At 49.0% G+C, this 15,723-nt stretch overlaps 1 protein-coding gene across 1 annotated transcript; it reads right to left on the bottom strand.

Moving 5' to 3' along the window:
- Positions 1–668: 668 nt before the first annotated feature.
- On the bottom strand, positions 669–14,626 carry LOC144153330 (scoloptoxin SSD976-like). Its single transcript, XM_077684981.1, has 6 exons — positions 14,353–14,626; positions 7,475–7,562; positions 5,480–5,625; positions 3,705–3,796; positions 1,766–1,875; positions 669–806 (listed from the first exon to the last, which is right to left on the bottom strand). Exons 1-6 carry the CDS (start codon positions 14,548–14,550, stop codon positions 718–720), a joined length of 723 nt encoding a protein of 240 aa, XP_077541107.1. The 5' UTR covers positions 14,551–14,626; the 3' UTR covers positions 669–717.
- Between the last annotated feature and the right edge of the window lie 1,097 nt (positions 14,627–15,723).

A 15,723-nucleotide genomic window follows, 5' to 3' on the forward strand; every position in this document is an offset into this window, starting at 1 on the left:
AGACAGACAGACGGACAGACAGACAGACAGACAGACAGACGGACAGACAGACAGACAGACAGACAGACGGACAGACAGACAGACAGACAGACAGACAAACAGACAGACAGACAGACAGACAGACAGACAGATAGACAGACCATATATATGTGTTTAAGGGATATTAAGGGTCATGGGCAGCTGAGATCAAGAAGTTTGCAGGGATAAATTGGTCGCAGTTAGCACAGGACCGGGATAGTTAGAGATTAATGGGAGATGCCTTTGCCCTGTAGTGGGCGTAGATATGCGGGTGCTGATGATCCTAAGAAAGAATAGGTGTTTGAAAACTAGTCCTGAACAATAACCATCGATGCCAACTCGGCTTGACACCGGTCCGGCTCCAAATGCCGGCGTCACGAAATTACCCACACATGGCGCATTTTGACGCCCCTTATGCCAACGTTTCCTTATGTATGGTCTATTTACAACTGACGCTATAAAAACCAAACTTTCCAGGTGCAATTCTAATTCGACTGATGTTTACACGGCAGTTCAATTACAATTTTCGCACCAAAAAAAAACAGCATGCAATAACTCACCTGCTCCGTGACAGTTGCAGTAATGGCAGTAAAACCCGACCGGCAGGAGTAAAGAGCCAAAGACAACGAACTCATCCAGTCCATACGATGCTTTTATTATGTGGTGTGACGTATTTACAAAATGTTCTTCTGAATGTATTCACTCCGGTTTCGCCGTTGTTTCATTGGACTTCTGCACCAGGCGATTCGGCTTGCCGTCGCCCCAAGGAAAGAAGCCCTGCCCCGTGCCTGGGAAGGTTTGGGAAAGCCGTGAGAAAAGGTATCAACAATATACAGAAGTCACTACAGCCGAAATTGCAAAGTAGTTATTTTCCAGTAAGCGTTACGACTCGAGACAGAACGTCGTTGACTGCGGTGATATAAGGAAAATAATCAAGGAAAAAGGAACCTTTTTGCTGCTTTTCTTTTGTGAAACCTTTTTCTAAAACATTAACGCGTCCTCTGTTTGAAAGTAGACTTGGTGAATTCGTGCAACCTTACTCTTCTGACAGCTGTAACAACTTATTATCTTGTCCTTTTGTCCACGGGCAATGATGCTTACAAAATTGCCCCACTCAAATAGCTGTAAATATATCGCCGTTTAGAGACTTGTTTTTGGGTTTATTAGGCGAATTTCGCGTCCCCGTTCGCCGGTTTTATGAATTGTAGGCCCGGACCTGTGCATATAGCGATGAAGGCAGAAATTTTTCATGGTTCTCGTACGGAATACGTTTACTAGAGCGACCTTCAATTAACGTAAAATAACCCGTCGCATGGAAGGACCTGCAGAGCAGATGCCAGAGGAATATTCTGCCGCGGCGTTTGTTCGGCGCGTCTTGGTCGTGGAGCAGGTATAGTTGTTTAAACATCCGATAAAGTCGAAAAGATTATGTATGAAACCAGAACAACCTACCGAGAAGCCAAAAGGTTTCCGAACATTTTGTAATAAATAAGATAATGGGGCTTGATCTAACGCCAGAAATAACAAGACAATGTTCCACTTTGAGCCTAAATATAATTAGATAGCCTGTGCGTAGCGAGGCAACGGCAGCCAAACACAGACAAACATATCACAACGTATTGTTCACGGCAATATAGACGAACGCTAAAAATTAGGCAAATTTAGCCACAGTTTGATGCACGAGTACGAATAAATGCAAACGCCTGGAAGCAGGGACAATTCCCAACCATTAACCGTGTACACTTACCACACAGGCGCGGTGTAGTTTCGCCATCCTGCGGTTCGCATGGAATACCTTCTGGGCACTGCGAGCAGGAGTCTCCTTGCAGGTACACCGGCTGACCGACCATGTTGCCTCTAGCGACGGAAGGGGAGCAGAAAGATTGAGAAGCACGTTAAAAGGCAGGCCGTTTTGTTCACTACCAACAGCAAACTTACGCACTGCATGGCGATGATGTAAGTGGCATGCACGTAATCTTTGGTTTGAAAATGCAATACCTACTTTCCATAACGGCGTATAACGAAGACTGAGGAGTCCACTATATGCCATCAGACCTGCTAACGCATTCGTCATTGATAAAGTAACCAAACGATATTGCCGCCTACATGAATACTAGTGATGATGATACAGTGTCCGACCATGAAGTGGCGCGTTGGTACACATGGGGATTGTGGCAGGCAAGCGCACGAGTTCAGAACGTTACACTTGTACCATCGTGCTCACTTATCGTCGCTCTTGACCGGTGCCAATAAACCTTGAAGATCGGATTTTCCTTTACTAAAATTAGCATAAAAGACGTTTCAAACCTTTGAACTGCATAAAGAGTGGCGGAAAGTTTCAAAGCTGTTGTGGATGATTTAAAAAACTCCAGGCTACAGGCTATATTTTTTTTACGTTTTGTGTACGTGCGCGTGTGTACGTGTAGGTGTGCATGCCCGACGAGGAGTTTTAGATGCGACGCTGAGAGGAGCATCTCTTGCCGGCGGCCCTGTCCTTCTTGCGTCGTCGTTGTCCGCGTCCGCACAGCTGCATCTCTCCTCCGTTCACCCCCTCTCCTCTCTCCGATAGCGAACACTCTCGCCCAACATCTGCGGGCGCGTGGCGCGGAGCAGTCTCACTCCGCCGGTAGGCGGCGCTGCGCGCTGTGCGCATGTACAGTACTCTCTCTCTCCGCGGTCTCCTCTCCTTCGGGAGCGCTGCACATATAAGCGGAGTGCCGCCCTCCGGACGGTCTCTCAGTCGCCCGCGCTTGCGCTTGCGCCGCATCCCCTCGCGGGGAACCCAACGATGTGATTGAAACGCAATTCACGTTGACTACGTGTTTCACGCAATTCGACTAATCGACCCAGCGGAAACACCCAACGGAACCCCCTTCAGTGTCGCATCACACCAGGGTTCCCGCTAGGAGAGGTGGGCGTAATTTTTTTTTTTTTTACTTTTTACCCCTTTACCCTTATTCCATTTTCTCCAACCTTCTGAAGAACCAAGCCAACAGCTATGGAGGCCGGACCTCGACGCTCTTGTTAAACAATGGCAGTAAAGTGGCTAGTTGCGGAGGTTGGTACGGGTTCATGGTATGGCTACCACAAGAAAGACAAGATTCAAAATACAGCATTCGTCCTGCGTTCCCTTCCTTTGTACCTTGTCTTTTGTGCTGTAGCTATACCATGAACTACTAGAGATCCTCTCCGCCTCCACACTCACGCGTGGACACGAGTCGCTTGACAGGTAGTTTTAAAACTTATATGTATTTTAATGCTCCGATAAACCCAGACTCTTCTCACCACTTGGTTTGTGAGGAATGTTTTCCCTGTAGTCTCTCACGTCTTCTGTAATCATCCCTGTTTTTCTATTCGTGTCTCTTGTACCCTTGACCCAGTGGGAGGGCAAAGATTAGCATCCCAAAAGGACTACTTCTGCTTTCAATAAAGCTTGCCTTCTCTAGCTGGTTTTCGTGGTAAATAAATGATTAATCCGCAGACGATTTACTTCAGGAAGAAAGAGCTGCCAATTAAAGTTCACACTCCCCTTCTTAGAAACACGTAGTTTCCTGAAACTCTTCAGCTCAAACTGATGGAGCACATTAAGAATTTACCGTAAATATCAACAAATGGTTTCCGTCTATTGATCGTTCTTTCACTGTAGCTTTGTAAACACCGGGCAAAGAGTAAGACCGTGACCTTACCCGGGAGCGTAGTTGCAGACCATGTACCGTCCGCCAAGGTTCGGGCACTCCGTGACACCGCAGCCTATCTTGGCGTTACGGGACCACACCATCTGCACATATAGCGAAGTGATGTGTTATTATGGGTGCAGAAAATTGGAGCTCATACAAAGAAATAGATTACACGGGGTAGTAGAGCCAATGAAGTTGGCAGCAAAGTGTGATAACGGAAAGGATACAGGTAACTTTGACAGCAAGGTTGCAGTAATTCAGGAACCAAAAGTTTTTTTTTGTACAGAAACCTCTCATCAAAAAGTAAAACGTAAATTAGAGAACATTCTGAATCGGTAGAAAACAAACAAAGCCTATTCGGCATGTACTTGTGGATTGTGATAGTGGTTTCCCATACACGTAGGAGAAAATTTCTTCCTTTCTAAAAGCCCTAGAACATTGAAATAATAAAATAATTATGTCGAAGTAAATTTGAAAGGCCTGGACGAGGCAACGAAGAGAAGGTTGAGGCGGTGCAGGAAACGCATTAAATATTCATAGCTGCGTAAAAAAAGTAATTTACCTGCGCCCCTTGCACATTTCAGCGGTAAAATAAGGATAACATCCCGAATTCACCTCTTGAAAAACCTATTTACAGCCACGACCAACTTTAAAGTAAACTTGGTCGTGCTTACAGCATGGTACGTTTCACCACTTATCAGAGGTGTACGAAGAGCACGATAAATGTGATGTTCAGTATTATGCGATAAATTTCAGAAAAAAGCTTTGATGAAAAAAAAAACTGATGGTGTAATGACGAGCTCACAGTATAAACGGATTGGTTACCACCTGCCAGGAAAAGCTATTGCTGTCTCCAAACTGTAAATCCGCTCAACGTTTGCTGCAACTTTCGGGTCACGCAATATGCTGTGTTATGAGGTTCACTACACCTGACAGAGTAGCGCGTGTATGACGTCAATCCCAAGCATATCCCAGCATCGTACCGATCCGCATTTCGCAACCCTTTTCCAAAAAAACGTTCTTTTTACACGCCAAGGAAGCACTGGAGTTATCATGTGCACTTGTGTAAACAGCATCGGTATGAACTGGAACAGGTTAATCCGCAATGTGCCGCACACGGTTTGTACAATGTGGGCCTGTCAACGATGTTGAAATTTCAGCTTTGCATGCCGAAGATACAACTTGACTACGAAACTCGTTGTAGCGGATGCGCACAGTTTAATTTCGACCACCTGGCACCTTTAACTTTCACGGAGACAGCAAAACACCGACAGTTCTCGCCTCCAGCAGAAAGACAGACGCCCTATCTTCAATCCGACATTCGTCGTAGTGCTCAGCAACAGAATGCCCTAGAAATCGATCTGCCGGTGTGGTTGTGTTAATTTTCATACTGCGTAAGAAAAGCGGCCGCAAAGCTCGCAAATCCAGTAAAGAAACTGAAGAGTGTCACCTAAGTCTTGTTAACTGTAATACAGGCTCTCGTGCTGTGAAAATTCAGTAAATATTTCAGCGAAGCCGAGTTGCTGACAGGCGCATCGCTTAGGACAATAAAGAATGCATTCTTGTGTCAGATTGCATAATCTATGAATAAATTAATGGATATCTTAAACTGACTTAAAACTCTTTATCTGGTAGGATTCAATTTACTTAAGATCGGGATCCCTTGGAAACCGCTCAACAGGTATAAATTTACCAGCATAGCGTGAGGCAACATAATTGGGGAGTCCGCACCAATAGTTTTTATAAAGACTAACAAGAACCCCTACGCGCGCCACATGACTTACCTGGGTGAAGTGTCCGTTGTCCGGTGAAAAGTTGTAGTTGCTCACAATATCGCCACCAGCCTGCTCAAATTCGTTAAACCAGGTCATCATGGTGTTATCCCATTCGGCTCCAGGCTCCAAGAAAAGATTCTGGCCCATGAAGTTTTCTGTGGGATGCAGAAAAATTGCATCGAGAAAACAGCGTACTGTAGATGTCGCGGATGTCAAGAGTATGCACTCTTGGCAGAACATCGCCCATTTGCTTTTCTCGGGCTTCCTACTTAAACCCACTGGCGTCCTAGTCGACATACGGTACGAGTGGATAGATTTAGAAGGTCAGAAAAGCATTAGCAAAATGTAACCGGCATTTCAGCAGAACGGGGAACACGCCGCCCACTGGCTGCACCTAGATTGATCTACGGGTCTAGGGATACAGCTAGTGTTGGTAGTTTATTAGCAGTTGATTTTGTAAGGCTCCTGGTGGGAATTTCTTTGCTACCTGTTTTCTTGGTGTTAGTTTGGTGTTTTGTTTTACAAAAGTATATTATTGCCTCTTGGACATTCACTGGTCGTGCAGTTGTCATAACCCAGTAAGGTTTATTGCAGCCAAACACTTTGGTAGCATAGTTCGTATCATTGTGTTATAGCAAACGTCGTGAGCATTGCCAAATGTTATTTTTTGCTGCCTTCAGCAGTAACAAATTCCACTGAGTTACTTTTGTACTTAACGTGCATACCTACAATGGTCCTGGCAGAATGTATACACCTAGAATATTTTGTTACATGGAAAAATTTATGGCGCAACAGTGGCGACTATAGTAGGCTTAGAAGCTTATTACTCTTTTGATACAAATACAGCAGGCTTCAAATGCTTTGCTCGACTGAATTCCAAATTGAATTGGCTACGAAAAGCCGCTGGGTTGATCTAGTCAATAGTGTAAACAAGAAAACGACCACTTACGGCCTCCTTATGCATTAGTAGCAGCCGTGGTGATACGCCTGTGCATTGCTAACGTCCATGAGGACACCGTACAAAACATAGAACTTGTTTTGTGTTTGTTAGAGCTGAAACATCGTGGTCCATTTGTCATTCGCATGCTCTCAGTCCGCAACGTAAATATAGCTTCATCGGGAAAATTTAAATGCCTTGGGTTTGGCTCTCAATTCCTAATCTGCAGCCTAAACGGAGTTTTTATTCATAACGTCGTTGCAAGTACTTTAAAAGTGTATTACATTTATCAAAAATTTGAGAATGTAAGTGGAAAGCAATAGCGATGACATCCTGCACTTACCGAAAATTTTATATCTTAGTTCTTCCAAACAGCAGAAGGGAGAGTTGAAGAATTTCAGCGACACCAAACATTTTAGGTTGTGTGTAAATATGTATTTGAGATAATCATTACTGCGAAAATATGAATGCCTATTGTTTTTCTAACTTACGGCTCAACCCACTACATTACTGATTTTGCCGGCTTTTGGAGCTTTGCACAACCGGTAACCGAACAGATTTCTTTTTTTAGCGAGTGCGGTAGAGTTTTGCAACCAGAATCCTGTAGAAAAAAAAACGTGATTAAGCTTTGGAAAAGAATACTGCTTTAGTGTTGCCTAAAAACGCATCCTTGTATTGGTTTGCCGAAGAAAACAAAATATAATCATGTCTGCTTCTTCTCTATACGATGGCAGTTTACTCATTATCTTTTCAGTTTAGCTCAAGAGCAAGAGCAGCTATTTTAGAGGTGAGAGATATACCCGGCTACACAGATAACAAACACACCAACAGCACGGTACGGCATTTTTTCTACTTCCTAAACTTTACCCGTGTAGTGTGTCCCTCGGAAATAGAAGCGCACGGGGCAAACAGGCTAACCGTTAAGAAATTGGTGTTACGCATATTTCTACTATATACCCCTTGGCTTGAGGCTGAAATCTTAGACTGTCGATCAACCGTAGGCGTCCTTTTCCAAACTCTTCAATGCACCCGAATTTTTTTTAAAAAGAGGTGAACAAACAACTTACCGACGTTGCCGCATCCGATGCAGCCGTGTTCAAATTGGCAGTTTTGAGAGTGGACCTGTGCACGCCACGCCAATCCGATATCGTAATTCTGAAAAATAAATGTGGTTCAGTTCGGTAAGTAATCGCACAACTCAAAACGATACACATGATAATCACACAACGTAGAAAAGCCAGGCTTCACGTGTTCACCAATGGTACGCACGTTGTGGTGATGGAAAATTTCAACGTGGACGTCTTACGTCCCGGCGCGATCCGACTGCCGTCTTCCGCGACGGTGCAGTTTCGGCTGGTGGGTTACACGGGCAATAAGATATCGAATACGCGGGAGGGACACGGACGTTCCGATGTTTGTCCCATAGAACAAAAGTTCGGGTGTTCCAAGTTTCGCTCAGCTAATCTGCAGGGAGGTATGCTCCATCGTAAATTACAAGCAAACGTGTTTTGTTTCAAGCACTCCTTGCACTGCGCTCAGCTTCACTGGACATCCTTCTGCATAAAGTGCAAGGGCACTGAATTTTTATTTGACATGCCCCAACCCAACATTGAACAAGCTTATGGTGCTTTTACGACGCGTTCAGAAATTTTTGATGATCGGTTTAATGACCAACAGTAGTGGCTGACAGGACGATGGGCATATAAGTCATTGGGAGAAAAATATATATATTGCCGCGAACCATACATTGGGTTTGCTTATTTGTGTTTTGCTTTTACCGCCCGGCTGCGGCGGTCTGCGTTATCTCTGCGCCAAGGGAAGCGCGTGTTCCATTCTTTCTTTCTGTGCCGCATGCGTTATCTGTTGTGATGGGGAGAGCGTTCCGATCTAACGTGAACTGCCCAGAATGATCTTCTTGGATCTACTATGTTCTCGATGCGAATCGACGTTTCGAGAACCACGCGCGCCGAAAGATAAAAGGCCTGCAGTGCGGACGCCGGGGCATTCGATTCGACGACACTCGCCTGTGCAAGTCACTTTGTTGACCGCTGCTTCGCCGCCTCTGTATTCTTTTGAGTTGTTAGGGGAGCACAAGTTCGCTCCAATAAACTTGTTTCTCCTTCAACACAACTGCATCGTCCTTGGCTTCGTGACATCTGGTGGAGGTGCTGGGTACGCACCCTTCATGCCCACTACAACCTCGAAAAGCCGCCAAGCCAGTCCAACAAGAGCCAGCCCCCGCCTGCAAGATTTACCGCCCGAGTTCGGTTTGATGCCAGAAGGGCCCAAGAAAAGGAACGCTGCAACCAACACCATGGTGCAAGAAACAACGTCGCCAATCGTCCTGCAGCAGCCCCGGGAACCGCCATCGTTCCGAGGAGCCCCCGCAGAAGACCCAGAAGAATGGTTGGAGAAACTGGAGCGCGTCCGGAAATTCAACAGGTGGGACGACGCAGAAACGTTCCGGCACGTTTTCTTTTACTTGGAAGATTCGGCTCGCACTTGGTTCGAGAACCACGAGAGCTCCTTGACAAACTGGGCTCAGTTCAAAAGCGAGTTTACTAAGACCTTCACTACCGTCGTGCGGAAAGAAAGAGCCGCCCTTTTGTTGGAAACGCGCACGCAACACCCCAACGAAGGTGTCGTGATCTTCGTTGAGGAGATGAAGCAGCTATTTCGCCGCGCGGACCCCGAAATGACGGAAGAAAAGAAGTTGCGCTTTTTAATGCGCGGAGTGAAGGAGGAACTGTTTGCTGGACTTGTCCGAAATCCGCCCAAAACCGTCGCCGAATTCGTGACCGAAGCCAGCACCATTGAGAAAGCCCTCGAAATGCGTGCTAAGCAGTATGACCGCAACTTTGTTGGCGCGGCCAATGCGAACGACTTTGGCAGCACGCGGATCCCGGCCGACAGCCTACGCGAGACTATCCGCGCAATAGTGAGAGAGGAGCTGCGGAAACTTCTCCCAACGCCGCCGCAGCCCCAAGTCGCTTCCCTCACCGACGTGATTAGAGAAGAAGTGCAACAAGCGTTGGGAACTTCTACGCCATCCGAGGTACCCCGAGAGCCACAAGCTATGACATACTCCGCGGCTGTTCGTCGACCCCGCCCTGCTCCAACACGCCGTCAAGAGGCCCCGCCGTACCGCCGCCCACTGTCACCCGCCCGACCCCCGGTAGCCCGAAACCAGACGCCGAGGAAGACGGACGTATGGCGAACTCCCGATAACCGTCCTCTGTGCTACCACTGCGGAGAGGCCGACCACATTTACCGTCGCTGCCCATACAAGAGACTCGGACTGCGTGGTTTCTCCGTCGACGCACCTCGCCCTCTCCCTGGCCAACGACCACGTGAGATCGACGAGTATCTATCTGAAACCAGCCGTGGCCCAGCGCGTTTCAACCGTTCGCCGTCGCCCTATCCCTACCAATCGCCGAACCGCCGTAGCAACGCTGACTTCGCCCGTGGAAGGTCCCCCAGCCCACGCGGGGGAAACTAAAGGCGGCAACTTCTGGAGGTGAAGTTGCTCTACGGCGAAAAACTAGAAACCCTCCAACGACGCAAGGACGCGCTGAAGACAGTGATTCACGACATGGCCTCATCCCGACGACCCGACCTAACCCTGACGAGACTCCCGAACACGACGACAGCTACACGGCGCGACGCATACCCGACCTGACCGAGACGTCCGTTGAGAAGACGACGACAACGACGATGCACAGTGCCCGACCATCAACACGTACAAGCAGAGATACGACGCCCCGACGAACCCGGAACTCGAGGACGACTGCATCTGACGTCAAGGTGTCCATGGACGGCTTTGACGTAGTCGCCCTCGTAGACACGGGAGCTGACTATTCGGTAATGAGCGGACCATTTGCGTCTAAACTGAAGAAAGTTATGACCAGATGGGACGGTCCGCACATACGCACAGCAGGAGGCCACCTCGTGACGCCAAGTGGAACGTGCACATCGCGCGTCACCATAGACGGCACAACGTACCCTGCGGCGTTCGTCGTTCTAGCTAACTGCTCCCGCGACGTGATTCTCGGAATGGACTTTTTGACGGACAACGGCGCAATAATTGATCTGCAGACCAAGTCGATAACATTTTCCTCCAATCACTCCATGACGCCGCAGCCGAACCCCGATCACCGTGCTGCTGTCAGGATCGCCGACGATCACATCACCCTGCCACCCCGCGCAAGCTTGATGATCGCCGTCTACTGTGAGGATGCTGCTTCTGACATCGACGCTATCGTAGAGAGTGATCGAAGGTTGCTTCTCGACCGCGGTGTCTCCGTCGCAAGAGGCATTGCGCACTTTAAGCAACGCCAATCTCACGTTTTGGTCACTAATTTCACCGAAGAGTACCAGCATTTAAACAAGGGAGCTGCAATTGCGTTCCTCGAAGAAACGCAAGAAGCAAGTGATGTGATCGCAGTCGCCGACTTTGAACGCACACCCGTAGAAACATTCAAGCTCCCGCAGCCATTCGACGTGAATCCGGCGCTACCGCAAGAACAACGGAAAAAATTATTGGCTTTGCTGCGTCGCTATAGCGAATGTTTTTCGTCGAGCGCAAAACTACGTCAGACCCCTCTAGCGAAGCACCGAATAATAACCGAAGATGGAGCCCGACCTACCCGACAGTCACCGTACCGCGTCTCTTCACACGAACGGGAAGCCATCCGGACTCAAGTCGACGACATGCTGAGCGATGACATTATACAGCCATCGAAAAGCCCCTGGGCTGCGCCCGTCGTACTTGTAAAGAAAAAAGACGGCACATTAAGGTTTTGTGTTGACTACCGGCGACTGAACAAAATCACGAAAAAGGACGTGTACCCCCTCCCCCGAATCGACGACGCCCTCGACCACCTCTGCCACGCGAAGTACTTCTCATCGATGGACCTGAAGACCGGCTACTGGCAAATTGAAGTGGACGAGAGAGACCGAGAGAAGACTGCATTTATAACCCCAGACGGGCTATACGAGTTCAAGGTGATGCCGTTTGGGCTGTGCACAGCACCAGCGACGTTTCAAAGAGTCATGGACACTGTGCTAGCTGGCCTTAAGTGGCACACCTGCCTCGTATACCTCGACGACGAAGTGGTATTCGCCCGGACTTTCGACGAACACCTTCCAAGGTTGGAGTCTGCACTCGAGGCCATTCGTACGTCGGGGTTGACGCTGAAGCCTGAAAAGTGCCGTTTCGCATACGAGGAACTCAAGTTCTTGGGCCACGTCGTCAACGCCGCGGGAGTCCTACCTGACCCGACAAAAACTTCAGCTATCGCGAACTTCCCTAGGCCGAAAGACAAGAAGGGCGTGCGAAGATTTCTCGGGCTGTGCGCATACTACCGGCGCTTCGTCGCAAACTTCGCACGCATTGCAGAGCCACTCACGCGCTTGACGAAAGACAGCACCCCTTTCAGCTGGGAAAACGACCAAGAAAAAGCATTCTCCGAGCTGCAAAAACGCCTGCAAAGCCCGCCCGTGCTCGCTCATTTCGACGAAAATGCCGAAACAGAAATGCACAAGGACGCCAGTGATATAGGCTTGGGTGCCGTCCTTGTCCAAAAGCAAAGCGGCTGCGAAAGGGTAATCGCCTATGCCAGCCGTGGTCTGTCGAAGGAGGAGAAAAACTATTCTGCCTCTGAGAAAGAGTGCCTGGCTATTATATGGGCGATTTCAAAATTTCGCCCATACGTGTATGGAAGGCCATTCAAGGTTGTAACAGACCACCATGCGCTGTGTTGGCTCGCCAATTTGAAGGACCCCTCGGGCCGTCTTGGGCGGTGGAGCTTGCGCCTGCAGGAGTTCGACGTTACAGTCGTTTATAAATCCGGCAGGAAACACTCCGACGCCGGCTGCCTGTCCCGCGCCCCCGTCGACCCACCACCAGAAGACTCTGATGAAGACAGCGCGTTCTTCGGGATCGTGACGGAGAGCGACCTAGCCGCCCAGCAGCGTGCCGACCCCGACTTACGTGTCATAATCGAGTACCTCGAGGGATGCAACGTTGCCGTTCCTAGGACCTTCAAACGCAGCTTACCAGCATTCAGCCTGAGAAACTCCGTCCTCGTGAAGAAGAATTTCAGCCCTGGAACAAGAGCGAATTACCTTCTCGTCATCCCCGCGGACCTTCGTGACGAAATTTTGGAAGCGTGCCACGACGACCCGTCTTCCGGACATCTCGGCACAGCCCGCACTATTGGAAAAATCAAGGCGAGGTACTACTGGCCCGGCCTTACCTCTGACGTCACCCACTACGTCCGGAGCTGCCGTGACTGCCAGCGACGAAAAACGCCGCCGACAAGACCCGCCGGACTTCTGCAACCGATCGCCGTCCCATCGAGACCATTTCAACAGATTGGAATGGACTTTTTAGGCCCGTTCCCTACGTCACGATCACAGAACAAGTGGATTGTCGTAGCGACAGACTACATGACGCGCTACGCAGAGACCGCCGCTCTTCCGAGGGGGACTGCACAAGAAGTGGCGAAGTTCTTTATAAGTCAAGTTGTGCTGCGACATGGAGCCCCGGAAGTCCTAATCACAGACCGCGGAACGGCATTTACTGCGGAGCTGATGCAAGGAGTATTACGCTACAGCAACACGGATCACCGAAGAACGACGGCGTACCACCCCCAAACGAACGGACTAACAGAACGTCTGAACAAGACAATCGCAGATATGCTGTCAATGTACGTTGACGTTGAACATAAGACTTGGGACGAAGTACTCCCGTATGTCACGTTTGCGTACAACACGGCTATCCAGGAGACGACGCAGCTGACGCCGTTCGAGCTTGTCTACGGTAGAAGGCCGACTACGATGCTCGACGCCATGCTTCCGCACGTAGAAGACGACGACCTCAACGCCGACGTCCACGGATATCTTCAACGTGCGGAGGAGGCCCGCCAGCTCGCTCGAGTTCGTATAACGGACCAGCAGCTGGTGGATGCGGGCCGCTACAACCTCCGACGCCGAGACGCCGAGTACCAACCAGGGGATCGTGTGTGGGTTTGGACTCCCATTCGACGACGCGGACTCAGTGAGAAGCTCCTGCGACGGTATTTCGGACCCTACCAGATTCTACGACGTGTTGGCCAACTTACCTACGAAGTGATCCCTGATGGTGACTCCGGCACATCACGACAACGCAGGCGGCCTGAAGTCGTCCACGTGGTTCGCCTAAAACCTTTCTACGGACAATGACGAACTTTTATTTTCATTTGTTCGGACTGTCGCTTATGTTAGCATCGGGTCGATGCACTCTTAGAGGGGGGGTAATGCCGCGAACCATACATTGGGTTTGCTTATTTGTGTTTTGCTTTTACCGCCCGGCTGCGGCGGTCTGCGTTATCTCTGCGCCAAGGGAAGCGCGTGTTCCATTCTTTCTTTCTGTGCCGCATGCGTTATCTGTTGTGATGGGGAGAGCGTTCCGATCTAACGTGAACGGCCCAGAATGATCTTCTTGGATCTACTATGTTCTCGATGCGAATCGACGTTTCGAGAACCACGCGCGCCGAAAGATAAAAGGCCTGCAGTGCGGACGCCGGGGCATTCGATTCGACGACACTCGCCTGTGCAAGTCACTTTGTTGACCGCTGCTTCGCCGCCTCTGTATTCTTTTGAGTTGTTAGGGGAGCACAAGTTCGCTCCAATAAACTTGTTTCTCCTTCAACACAACTGCATCGTCCTTGGCTTCGTGACAATATGAAAAAAAAAAACCATGAGTACGCCAGAAGCATCATGAATAAAAGAGGCCCTGCGGGTGTCTGTGGATGTCCAATCCTTGAATTACTCTTCAGTTACCAAAAACTTACACATAGCATACTGTTGAATTTTTTGCCCAGATTAGCCATACGGTTACCTATATTTTCTACATTGCTGGCAACTACGAGAACACGCTTTTCGCACACGTGAGTGCACTTACCAGTCGAAGCATATCGGCGGCCGGGGGCAAGTTAGACAAAGCGCCGGAGGCCACGATGCGTCGCAGCTGGTTGTGGATGAGGGTGATGTGCCTGGCTTCCGCCGGGCTGACACCAAGCCAAACGGGGCCGTTGTAGTTTCCGTAGTCACCTGGCGGTACCACGTTTATGGTGAGTGGATTGGGCCAAACGATAGGCATCGTCGCTGCCGCGCTCGTTGCCGTCTCTTGCCGCGAGCTTGGCTGCTCCGACAACGTGCCGCGGGCAAGTTGTAGGTAGGATGCGGCAAGCAGGACGGCGGCCAGGAACGGCGTCGCGCGGGTGCTGCGGCAAGGTCGCAGATGGTGAGGAGGAAGCAATATTTAGGCGTTCCTGAACACTGAAGAGAAATTATGGAGGCCCAGTTTTTAAACAGGCTGAAAATAGTACAAACGCAATGGCTGTGTTGACCATCTTCATCTTTTGTGTTTCCTTCAGTGTTTTGTCCAAGTGAGTGAGTGAGTGAGTGAGTGAGTGAGTGAGTGAGTGAGTGAGTGAGTGAGTGAGTGAGTGAGTGAGTGAGTGAGTGAGTGAGTGAGTGAGTGAGTGAGTGAGCGAGTGAGCGAGCGAGCGAGCGAGTGAGTGAGTGAGTGAGTGAGTGACTGAGTGAGTGAGTGAGTGAGTGAGTGAGTGAGTGAGTGAGTGAGTGAGTGAGTGAGTGAGTGAGTGACTAAGTGAGTGAGTGAGTGAGTGAGTAAGTGAGTGAGTGAGTGAGTCCGTCAGTCAGTCAGTCAGTCAGTAAGTGAGTGATTGAGTGAGTGAGTGGCTTGCCAATACGTTATAAACCAATCAAACAAAAAAACACGGAAGGGAGCAATCATGGAGAAAACAAGCAACTTGCTTCGTTCTCCAGACACTCCCCTAGTAACCAGATCACCTCATTTTACCTCCTTGGCTTACTTCTGGATAAAAGGGCCAAACACTACATTTTTTTTGACAAAACATTTTACTGCTAATCCTCAACGTTGTCATTTGAAGAACGCGGAAGCAGGGTATAACCTATTACATACCCGACAGATTAGGCATGCATATTCGCGGGAAACAAACGGAAAAATTTAATTTTAATTCCAAAAAACTAACCCTTGGTACGCTACGCAGCTCCATTTCCGCCACGAAAGACGTCTCTTTTTCAAAAAAAAAAAATCGCAAGAAACAATTGCTAATGCTCAAATTTCGCACTGCAACGACTCATTGCGGCCAGGGGTGATTAAATATGGGCTAGCACTAAAACAGTCATCAGAGTGTTAACAACACGTTACCGTTCAAGTAATACCACTAAACTAAACTGGAAGCCCCACTAAATCCGCCAGAAATATTTCTTAGCGATGCCCTTG

This window comes from Haemaphysalis longicornis, unplaced genomic scaffold, assembly GCF_048455015.1.
Source record: "Haemaphysalis longicornis isolate Haplotype H1 unplaced genomic scaffold, Haemaphysalis longicornis Haplotype H1 scaffold_9, whole genome shotgun sequence".
Lineage (NCBI taxonomy): Eukaryota > Metazoa > Arthropoda > Arachnida > Ixodida > Ixodidae > Haemaphysalis > Haemaphysalis longicornis.

What these genes read in the sequence shown, in the direction of transcription:
- LOC144153330 (XM_077684981.1), bottom strand. Translation starts at nt 14,550, where the DNA reads ATGCCTATCGTTTGGCCCAATCCACTCACCATAAACGTGGTACCGCCA. An exon ending in CCGCCGATATGCTTCGACTG is followed by an intron (nt 7,563 to 14,352) that starts GTAAGTGCACTC and finishes TTTATTTTTCAG; the next exon opens with AATTACGATATCGGATTGGC. An exon ending in AACTACACCGCGCCTGTGTG is followed by an intron (nt 807 to 1,765) that starts GTAAGTGTACAC and finishes AAACCTTCCCAG; the next exon opens with GCACGGGGCAGGGCTTCTTT.